Source organism: Callospermophilus lateralis, chromosome X (genome assembly GCF_048772815.1).
Source record: "Callospermophilus lateralis isolate mCalLat2 chromosome X, mCalLat2.hap1, whole genome shotgun sequence".
Classification (NCBI taxonomy): Eukaryota; Metazoa; Chordata; class Mammalia; order Rodentia; family Sciuridae; genus Callospermophilus; species Callospermophilus lateralis.
Window position 1 is genome coordinate 96,401,085 of NC_135325.1, and position 12,149 is coordinate 96,413,233.

Here is a 12,149-nt window from a genome sequence, read left to right on the forward strand (position 1 = left end):
CAATGAAGGCTGCAGCTTCCCTGTCCCTAAGCTGTGGGTTCCCTGGGCCTAATGCTTCACCTCACCCCTTTGCCCACTGGCCTTGTTCTTTGGGCTTTTGCACCTTCTCCTGCATCCATAGCTACTCCTTAGGAAAAAATCTAGATAAGCACATGTGGAATGAGCCCAAAAGCTTCCTCGGGGCTTAGAGATATTTGCCTTGGAACTGGAGAAGCAGCCTAAAAGAAAACTGAAAGCAATGGCATTCTAGGAAAGGGAGCATTTTCTGTATTTGGAAGGATACTCTTTGTGTTATTATTCAGTGGGCACTGGCCTTGTCTCTGAATTAGACAAACAGCACATAGCCCAGAGAGCAGATAAGTCTTTATTTTTTTTTTTGAATTTTTGTTTGTTTGCAGCACTGAAGTTCGAACCCAGAGCCTCATGCATGCTAGGCAAGCCCCTACCACTGAGCTACAGCTCCAGTCTCAAGAGCTGGTGAGCCTTGACCTCATAGTTTAGCCTTGGTGGCTAACAGTCAAAGGATTTTTGCCTTGATGTTGTCACTTGGAAGGCTCACCTGACACATCAAACAAAATTTTTCTCACAGAGTCCTCTCAGCTGGCATTCATTTTATTTCTGTCTGGGAGGAGCATTCCCTTCTCCTTCTCTGAGGAGAGAATCATGGGTAGGATTGTGTGGCATTTCTGTCAAGGCTGTCTTCCCTCCACAGCCCCCCTTGCCCTCAGCAACATCTGCCTGCAGTCTGTAAATAATCTCTTCTAGGTTTTAATAATTGAATTTCTCCTCACCTCACCCTTTCTCCATAAAGTGATATGGAAATCTTCCTTTGCGTGGGATAGAAATGTGTACCATGGAACTGGAAGCAGAATTTCAAAAGGCAGGTTCAAGTATTGTGGCTTTTCTGCTAATCACCGTGTGTGTGTGTGTGTGTGTGTGTGTGTGTCATTACATTTCTACAACTCCTGTCTCCTGCCCTGTAAGGTCTTTAGATAGGAAGAATTATGTCCATTTGACAGATGCAGAATTGGGCTCAGACTGGTATACTACATCAGTGACAGAGTTGAGTGCTACCATGGGGCTCTCTGACTCCATTTCTCATACTCTTTCTATTACATCTTGCCGCCTCACTCTCCCTTCCCCACCCCTCTCTCCAAATTTATTTGACATTAATTTAGTTAGGGTACATGAAGTACTCACTGTGTGCATAATGCTGGGAACAAGGCAATAATGGGAGGGAATGATCTCTCTGCCTCCAAGAGCTTACAGAGTAATATAAGAATAAGACCAGTAGACTAGTAGGTGCATCTCTAACCATAACATATGAAGTAGCATATGATTGTTGTGGATAAAGTACTATAGAAATGTGCACTTTGGATGAGGGAAGAAACAAAGAAGGCATAAAGACTTCACAGAGGAGGAAAAAGATTTGAGTTTGGCCTTGAGGTAAAGATCGGGGGAAAGAACTGCAGGTAATGTCAGCAAAGGCCAGAGGCGGGAAGGCATGCAGCATGACTGGAAATGCAGCAGGAAAGGCAGGTTGGGATATGATCTTGGAGGATCAGATTAAGGAATTTAGATTCAACTTGGTATGCAAGGTTAGCTGTGGGAAATTTTTTTGCAGGGTGGGGGAGGCAGTGTTGTGATTAAAGCAGTTCATGTAGAATGATTGTCATATGGTAGCATGTAGGATGACAAGAAAGGAGGAAGGTTAGGGTGGCAGGACCAATTAGGAACCTGTTGCTCTAGTCCACATGGCAACTGAATGCACCTGAAATAGGCTAGTGACCATAGAAGAGAACAATGCATGGGAGAACAGAGGGTTACATGAGCTAGATTTGCTAATATCTTTCTTCCTGCAGGATTATTTTCTTTCTGGAAGCTAAAAAGAAGTATTTCAATAAATGGCAAGGCATAGCCAGAAAGCAAAGTGGTTGATTAATCACAATGTCATCCTTCCTAACTAAAGATGATATTCATGATTCATCATTATACTGACTCATTTCTGCTCTTTTCCTGACGACAAATTTGTAAAACAGGTGGATGGGATAATGTTACTGCTTCTGCTCGTGGGTTTGAACAAAGCATAAACATTTGGCATGTTCAGGAAACAGAGTGCTTAAGCCACTTGTCTGCAAACACAATGACACAGCTGGAACTTAAAATTGGGTCCTCTGGTTCCTGAAGCCACTCCAGGGCTCTGTCCACCATTTCACAGCAGAAATATCTGCTTACTCAAATTAAAGATCAAAAGAGTCCACTTGATAGTGTCTATCAGTAGGTAGGTTCCTGTCATAAACCAATGATAGGTAACACAATGGATGGCTTACAAATACATCAAATAGAAGAACCTCTCTCAACTTTATTTTTCTACCTAAACTTTGGTTTGGGTCCCTGCAGCTCTGAAATTGTTTAGAACCAATGCCATTTCCTTGTTGAACAACTGCTCCATGAGCATGTGTTTGGCTACATTTGCTGCTAGCCTGTGTTAGGTTGAAGTGTTAGCCATTCTAATCACACGTATCCAAGGTGTGTGGAATGTCTGTGCTGGCTGAAAGGAAGGGGTTACTGCAGTTCACTAGCTTATCCAGACTCCCGGAGGGGGGGGGGGGGGGGGGCGGAGCTTCTGTGCATGTTTGTATGTGTGGGGGTGGGAGGAAGAACAGAAATGGGAACCCCAGCATTCCCAGCCAATCAGACAAGCATTTAAGATGTAGGGACCAGGATAACGTCATTGGTGGCCAATCAGGGTTGCCTGTCTTGATTTAGCAATTCTAATGGGAGATTGGTGTTCCTTGTCCCTATGTCAGATGATAGGAGTCTGAGAAGAAAGGGTTACCTTTGGTTCTTCTTTTTAATTTTGTATATTTAATAGTAAGACCCTACTTGGGGCTGGGGTTGTGGCTCAGTGGTAGAGCACTTGCCTAGCATGTGTGAGGCCCTGGGTTCGAGTCTCAGTACCACATATAAATAAAATAAAGGTCCATTTACAACTAAAATAAATATATAAAAAATAGTAAGACCCTACTTTATAAAATAGACTGATATAAAGTTCTACTTCTGGTTCAAGTCATCAAGAGGACCAAGGGCCTGTTTCCCACTGGTTGTTCCATTAGTCATTTCCTTATCAGGCTTGTTCAGCTCTCATATATGATCTATGCTGAAAGCTAGCACAGTGTCTGGCACATTATGGATATTCAACAAATGTGTAATTAATCAGTGTCCTAGAAGTGGCCAAGTGGAATGGGGAATAAGGGTGGGACAATGAAAATGAATGATGTTTCTTTTGGCAATTCATACTCCACCTTCTAGGTTGTTCCAGCTGCTGCCAACATCCAGTCAAGCATTTCTACTTCCTCTATCTTCCCTACCCCTCTAACTTGACAGCAGTGCCAAGGGAGAGGGGAGAGAGGAATGAGGAAGGATATAGACAGTAAGAATGAGGCAAATAGTATATTGGTGAATGCCAACTTTAGTTACATGCATTATTAAAAAGTAGTTGGTTAACTCACTGGGTGCACTGGCACACACCTGTAATCCCAGCTACTTGGGAGGCTGAGGCAGGAGGATTGAACATTTGAGGCCAACCTGGGCAACTTTTTTTTTTAATTTTTATTTATTTTTTTTAGTCATACATGACAATAGAATGCATTTTGATATATAATACATACATGGAATGTACATACATCAATCATATTGTCTATTCTATTCTGCTGCCCTTCCTATCCTCCCTACTCCTCCCCTCCTCTCCCATCCTTTCTCTCTATCCAATCTAATGTGATACACTCTTTTTCCTTTTTCTCATTACAACATCATATATGTATTCTGTATAACAATGAGGTTCTCCTTCCATCTTCTGTGCAACTCCCCTTCTCCCTCTTTTTCCCTCCCACCTCTCTTCCCTATTGAGTGGTAGTCTTCTTCTCATGCTCTTCCTCCCTATCCCATTTTGAGTCACCCCCCTTATATCAGAGAAGGCATTCAGCATTTGTTTTTTAGATATTGGCTAACTTAGCATAATCTGCTCTAATGCCATCCATTTGCCTGAAAATGCCATGATCTTGTTATTTTTTAGTGCTGAGTAATATTCCATTGTGTATAAATGCCACATTTTTTAATCCATTCATCTATTGAAGGGCATCTAGGCCAACCTGGGCAACTTTTGAGACCCTGTGTCAAAAAGGGCTGGGGATGGATGTAACTTAGTGATTAAGCACTCCTGCATTTGATTTCAGTACTCCTCCAAAAAAAAGTTGGTTTACTCAAAGGATTGTTTCAATTGACAGTTAAGACAAGTTAACAAAATGAAGATTTTCCTACAGCTCAGAAGAGATGTGTTTAATCAATGAATGTTTTCTAGGAGCAGAGGTTCTAGCCTAGAACCTTTTAAGATGGTTTCACCTTAACAGTCACTCATCATGCACAGGGCCCAGGCCTGCTGACAGCTGAAGGAGCAAGAAATAACCTCTTCGCTAGAGGTTTGAAAGCCAAAGTACTGGGGATGCTCTCATTTTAAATAAATAAATAAATAAATAAATAAATAAATAAATAAAACACTTATGTTAGTCTAGCTATGTTCACTTATATTTCAAACCTTCACTATCTCCCTCCCTATTTCCACTATCTGGCAGAAAATATTATTTCTTTCTGACTTCAAGCCCTTTAGTATTTTGTTCTCATCAGCAAAGAGTAAAATCCCTTTGCTTCCTGGCCAGGGAGTGGATGAAAAGTCCCCTTGTAATGATTTCTGCCAGGATAGGCCCTTGTGACTGGGGATGCCCTGCTTAGAAGAATTGTAACAGAGAAGCTTTATGTTTTGGTTTGGAAAACTCCACCCAAATACATTTTAACTAAATTGTAAAACTGCAGAAAGATAAAAAGAATAGTCTACCAAACACTCAAACCGAATGGCCTCAAGTGATCCTCCCACTTCAGCCTCCTGAGTGGCTACAGGTATGGGTCACTGCATTGGGCAGCCACATTTCTTTTTCAGATACAAAAAGATGTAACAGAAAAAGCTGAATTCTTCATTCTCATTTCCAGTCCCATTCCTTCTCCTCTTTCCCAGCGGTTTATTTTCATATTTCTTCATATATATTTATTCATGAATAGTATAAGACATTGCTGTAAGGGTTTCTAAATTAAATAGATGGTTATCATACACTATATGTCACTGAAGCTTGCTTTTTTTCATTCAACATTATGCTTTTATGATTTATCTATATTGACAAATAGTTCCAAGCTTATTCATCTTAATGGTTATTTAATATCTATGGTATGACAGTGCCACAATTTATCCATCTCCTTACCCATGGAAGTTTAGTTTGCATGAGCATTTAATATTTATAAATACTACTGTAGTATGTCTTCATATATATACTTGCAAGGGTTTCTCTAGAATGTACACTTAACAAATGGAATTAATGGAATAAAGATAGATGTTTCTCCAGTTTTGATAGATACTGCAAAGTGGCCAAATTTCTATTTCTCCCAGCAATGGGTGAGACTTGTTTCCAAATTTGAAAGCCAATTCCCACCATCATTTCACATTATCAGACTTTTTTGACCTTTGCTAATCTTCTTGGTGATAAATGGTATCTTGTCATTGTTTTATTTGTCATTTTTCTGGTAACTACTGAGACAGAGCATCTTCTTTTATAATCATTGTTAAAAGGAAAAATTCCTTAGATCAATTAAAGTCAGTAGAGCTTATTTGAACAAAACAAATACAAAATTCACATATCAAACAGCTCCCAGAATCAAGCAGGCTTGGCAAACTCCAAATAATAGTGTGGTCAGACACCATTTATAGTACAATAGAAGGAAAGCCTAGAAAACAACTTAATTAGCTACAGCCTAGTCAATCAACTAATCAGTTGGTTACAGCTTAAGGCTAATTATTTATAGCCTAATAAGTTAACTAACTGGCTATAGAACCTTCTGCAGCAAAAGCTCAGTTACTATGGTTAAACTCTGTATCAGGTCTGTTAGGCCCAGTATAGGTGCTCAATCCAAATCCATGACCTCCTACAAAACTTTAACATTATCATTTCAAGAAATTCTATTCCTTTTAAGTTTTAACAGGACTGAAAGAGTGCATTCCAATTTAGTATTTGCCAAGTACTTCTGTGCGTTTATACCTCACAGGCAAGCTAGACTTGACAGATATGCAGATAAAAGGGGAAACTGCAGCAGGGCAGGGTGGCGCACACCTGTAATCCCAGTGGCTCAGGAGGCTGAGACAGGAGGATTGAGAGTTCAAAGCCAGCCTCAGCAACTTATCTAGGTGCTAAGCATCTCAATGAGACCCTGTCTCTAAATAAAATTTAAAATAGGGCTGGAGATGTGGCTCAGTGGTTGAGAGCCCCTGAGTTCAATCCTTGGTACTCCCCCCCAAAAAAATCAGAGGGGGGAAACTGCTTGAAATGAAGTGGGAAGAATTTATGGTAGAAATAAATAAAAGGGTTAGGTATCTTTTCTTTATTGCTAACTAGCATTATAAAAATATAAGATTTAAGGGGAAGGGAAGGGGCATTGTGGAATGAAATGGATATCCTTACCCTAAGTACATGTATGAAGACACAAATAGTGTGAAAATACTTTATATACAGCCAGAGATAAGAAAAAATGTGCTCTATATGTGTAATATGAATTGTAATGCATTCTGCTGTCATATGTAACAAATTAGAATAAAAAATATAGGATTTAAATACATTATTCATCAATTCTAATAGTAGAAATTACCACTTTATAAAGCACTTATTTTGAGAAGTAGTATAAACACAATCCATATCTGATTCTTTTGGGATTTTCCCTATTTTCTCCCAGGTTTGTTGGGCTGTTCACAGATGACTCAGGCCATATTTCCCAGCAGAGCTCCATTGTGGCTGGGAGTCTCGCAGGCATAGTCTCCACCATTGTGACATATCCTACAGACCTCATCAAAACCCGGTTAATTGTGCAGAACATGCTGGAACCGACTTACAAGGGAATCTTCCATGCTTTTTCTACTATTTATCAACAGGAAGGGTTCCTGGCCCTTTATCGAGGGGTTTCCCTCACTGTTTTAGGTAAGATGGAACATTTCACCTTGTTCAAGAAAAGACTATGTTCTCTGGCATATGTGAATGTTTTACATACCTTTATAACCAGTGAAATCAGTTTCACCAAGGTCAAGTTCGTATGAATTCAATCCATATAAAGCCAATTACTTTATTCTGTTCCATAACCATATACCCCACTCCTAAACTTTGGCCAGTCACATTCCGTGGAAGAGAGGAGTACAGAATACAAGTGGTTCCGCTATACTGGTAGAAAAGCAGACTTCAACATTGTTGCTAGGCAGCATGATCTTTTCAAATGCATTTGTTTCACCACCTGCCCTTTTTAAAAGCCTTCCTTGGCTCTTCTGAGCTAAGGAGGAAAACTCAAACTACTTATGGCATTTCAAATCCTTCAGACCTGCCCCTGCCAATCTAGTCCACCTTATTCCATCCGGTGCCATGCCTCCACCTGCACTCATGTGCAACCATACAGGACTTGTGTTTCCCAGAAATACTATTCCTTCATACATGCCATTCCCTCTGCCTGAACTGCCTTTCCACTCTCTTTATGCCTAATGAACTCCTACCCATTCCTCCAGACCAAGTTTAAAAGATCTCTCTTCTGTCGAGTCCTTCCTCATTCTCCCAGTCAAACCAAATCCTTTCAATCCTTGTGTACCTAAAGCATCTTGTATAGGCCCCTATTATGATGCATATCAGGGACCATACCCTTATTAGTTTTTCTGGGATTTTTTTTAATTTTTTTAATTTTTTTTTTGGTTGTAGATGGACACAATACCTTTATTTTATTTGTTTTTATTTTTATGTGGCACCAGGGATCGAACTCAGTGCCTCACACATGCTAGGCAAGTGCTCTACCACTGAGCCACAACCCTGGCCCTTTCTGGGATCTTTTGCCCTTGATGATAACTATCTCCAGGAATTGGCCTGCACCCTTGTATTCCCAGCACCTGGCATAGGGCCCAGCACATACCATGAACTCTCCAAATTTTTCTAAATAAAAGTAGAAGGGAGGTTGGTGATTCATTTTTAATATGTTCATTAAATAAATATTACCTGGTCTAAAGATAAGCAATCCCACTTGTGTTTTCTTCCCTTTTAAATCTCATTTTGGGGGAGAAATTTAGTCTCTCTGTAAGCCAAAGATGTTGCCCAGTTTCTGGAAGTTTGTAAGAGGGCCACGTACTGTGTTAGTGGCTCATCATCTTAGTTACTAGAAAGGTGAGGATGCCTCACAAGGTAGCGTGCCCACTGGGTCCTGATAAAACTGTGTCATTCTCAAAAGCAAGGTCAGATATCCTCCCCAAATACAGTTTTCACAAAACACTTTCTTAGCTAGAGACCAGTCCCTTCTAAGCTCCAAAATGTAATTAGGTGCTGCCCACTAACTTTCCTTTTCTGGGAGTGATTTTTTCCCCAACATTTTGAGACTCCCAGAAAAGTTAGAAGACTTATAAACACCATATACCTACCATTTAGATGCTACACTTATCATTTTGCCAGGGTGGAGGTGGGGGTTGGTTGTTTTTGTTTTGTTTTGTGGGGGTTTGTTTTTGTTTGCAGTACTGGGTATTCAGCCCAAGGGCACTCTGACACTGAGCTATGTCCCCAGTCCTTTTTATTTTTAATTTTAAGACAGGGTCTCACTAAGTTGCCCAAGTTGGCCTCAAACTTTTGTTCCTCCTTCCTTGGCCTCCCAAATAGATGGGATGATAGGTGTGTGCCATCATACCCAGCTCACTTAACATTCTTGCTTTATCACATATCTATCCATCCTAATCTTCAGCTCATCTTTTTTTTTAATATTTTCATTTTATTTCTATGTGGTCCTGAGGATCGAACCCAGTGCCTCACACAATCTAGGTGAGCATGCTAGGCGATCGTTCTATCTCTGAGCCACAACCCCATCCCTCATCTTTTTATTGACAATTTCAATGTAACTTTTGAACATCGGTGCACTTGATCCTTCATCCCTGAACACTGCAAATGTATATCATTAACTCAAGTTCAATATTTACATTTCTATTTATGTTGAATTTATATACAGCAAAGTGCACACAAACCTTCACCTATAATGAACTATTTGATGCATTTTGACGAATGATACAACCCCTATCAAAATATAGAAGTCATGGTGGCACATGCCTGTAATCTGAGCAGCTCAGAAGACTGAGGCAGGAGGACTGCAAGTCCAAAGCCAGGCTTAGCAATTTAGCAAGGTCCTAAGCAACTCAGTGAGACTCTGTCTCTAAATAAAATATAAAAAGGGGATGTGGCTCAGTCTTTAAGTGTCCCTGGTTTCAATCCCTGGTACAAAAATTGTGTGTATGTGTGTGTGTGTGTGTGTTAAAACCATATATATATATGGTTTTAACAGACTGTTCAATCCATATAGAGCTAATTACTTTATTCTGTTCCATAACCATATACCCCACTCCTAAACTTTGTTTTCTCCAGACAGCAGCCTCTTGTTGCTTTGCAGGTGCTCTTCCATTCTCCGTGGGCTCCCTTCTTGTTTACATGAACCTGGAGAAAATCTGGAACAGACCCCGAGACCAGTTCTCTCTGCTGCAGAACTTTACCACTGTCTGTCTGGCTGCTGCTGTGACCCAGACCCTCTCCTTTCCCTTTGACACGGTGAAGAGAAAGATGCAGGTGAGACGATGCCTTGAAGTGTTTGTGGGTGAATAACAACAACAGCAAAGAATACCAGCCCCAAGTAATGCCAGGCTTCCGAGGAGCTCATGACTGCTTGTGCAAATACTATGCAAACCCCAACTCTGTGGCATTTCTGTTGCTAACCTCAGGGCTGTTCAGCCTGAGCCCAAGCTGCCACCTGATACCATACTCTGTTCTCAGTCTTTTATGAAGCTTCCAAATAAGGCCCCTTTCAGTCCTCTCCTCCTGGATACATCATTGTGGTTTTCCTTCCTCCAAGATTCACATAGTAGTATAGGTGCTTCATCAGTGCACCTTGCCTCAGTGAATTGACTGCCTAGGACAAATAAGCCAACAATTCTAGCCAGCAAGGATCCACTAGTCCCTGACGCCCTCACTGAGGACTAACTGCAGGACTAATGGTTAAAATAGGCCACATCTTAGTGGAATTGACCATGCATTGTCCTAATTGTTACCTAGGGAAACTTGCATTTTTTTCTATAGACCATAGAGGCAAGCCTAGTAGCAGAGCTTTCAAACTGAATAATTGGTTTATCCTAGAATGAGCCAGTTTTGATCAAAGAAAAATCAGACTGGTGCAAATAAGGCTGGGGAAGTATAGCCACATGTGCATGATAGGAGCAGGCTCCCAATCAAGCAGGATTGAGGCTTTGCATATTCCTTTAATCTAGATTTCTCCCTTAAAATTACACCTCCATTGGCTTGCTTGTCTCCCTCCTTTACCTCCTCTGGACAATTCCTAATTTATATAATTGATATATTCCTGAAGAACTGCATAAAAATGAATTTGGGGTCAGTTGAATGCAATTTTTTTTCTTGTTACTGGGAATTGAACCCAGGGGTGCTTTACCTCTGAGCTACATCCTTAGCCCTTTTTATTTTTATTTTATTTTGAGACAGAGCTAATTACTTTATTCTGTTCCATAACCATATACCCCACTGCAAAGTTTCAGAGGTTGGCCTCTAACTTGCAATCGTCCTCCAGAATTGCTGGGATTATAGGCATGAGCCACTGCACTCAACTTGCAATTTTAAATTATTAGTCTCAGTCATTCATTTTTCCATGTGACTGACTTATCCGCCTGCTTGCTCAGTGCCCCTCCCCACTTCCTGCTTCCACTTTATAGTATTCTCTGCTGATCTGGGCCATTGCTTACCTCAGCCCTAAAAAGCCTGAAGGTACTTATCTATCAAAGCTGCCTTTGGACAAACACACATGATCACGCTCATTTCTGCCACTTCAGTCTATGACACTTCTCATCTGTCTGGGTTATGTTTCTTTTCTGTCCCTGACCAGATAAATAATAGTCACATTGTTATAAATGTAGTGTGGGTACAAATTGAGAGGCTGCTTAGTGCATACTTATTTATTAATAGCATTGTTTCTAATTTTAAAATTTATATACACATACTTAAAATGGTTAACATGTTTAATTTTATGCTATATATGTTTGGCCACAAAAAAAGTAATGCATATAGGATATAGGGAATTGGAGGAATATATAAAAGTACAAAAAAAACACAATAAATTATCCATAGGTGGGCATGGTGGCATACCTGTAGTTCCCAGCTACTTGGGAGGCTGAAGCAGAAGAATCAGTTGTGCTCACAGATGTGAGAGAAGCTGGAGCAACATAATGAGATCTGATCTCAAAATAAATAAATAAAAATAGAAATTACCCATCCCATCACTCCATGGATTATAATGATGAAGAGTTTTTCTCTTATGTATATGTATGTATGTATAAATATAAGTATATATGTAAATATATGTAAGGTTATTTCTTTTTATAGAATTGTGTCCTGATGGTAAATAAAAATGAATTTCCTGCTTTTTTCACTTATTATATATGGGCTTTGCTCCAGGCTGTTAAGTATTTAATTATTGTATAATATTCCACCAAATTGATGCGCCAGAAAATATTTAACAGTTTCTCATTTTTTAAGAGTAATTTTTTCAAATTCTAAAGTATAATAACATTGCAGTGAAAACCCTTATGTTTTTTTCAGACCTGTGATAGTACTCTTAGGATATATTCCTAGAAATTAATGAACAAGACACAAGATATAAATTATTCTAAGGCTCTTGATGAAATTTACTCTGCAGAAATTTGTAAGTTTACACTTATACCAGCAGTAAGGGAAAGTGGTTCATCTTGTAAATTCTCAACCTATATTATTGTTACTTTTTAAATCATGTAGCTAAAAAATGGTATCTTATTGTTTCTAAGTGAAGTTGCACATTTTCCATATATCATTTGGCCCTTTGTATTTCTTTATAAATTTTCTCTTTGTGTCCTTTGCCTATTTTTCTAGGACACACAGATTTTTCTATTGATTGATAGAAATATTTATATATTAAAGGTATTAACCTTTTGTCACACAGTGCACATATTTTCCCAGTTT

The 12,149-nt window shown here is 39.6% G+C and overlaps 1 protein-coding gene across 2 annotated transcripts in view; it reads left to right on the plus strand.

Annotated features, from left to right (window-relative positions):
- The window catches only part of Slc25a43 (solute carrier family 25 member 43), a 44,419-nt gene that overhangs the window by 862 nt on the left and 31,408 nt on the right, over nt 1-12,149 (plus strand). For both annotated transcript variants that reach the window (XM_077107118.1, XM_077107119.1), the window contains exons 2-3: nt 6,829-7,070; nt 9,547-9,719. In XM_077107118.1, the coding sequence (XP_076963233.1) occupies nt 6,829-7,070; nt 9,547-9,719 (415 nt within the window). The remainder of the gene's footprint in view (nt 1-6,828; nt 7,071-9,546; nt 9,720-12,149) is intronic.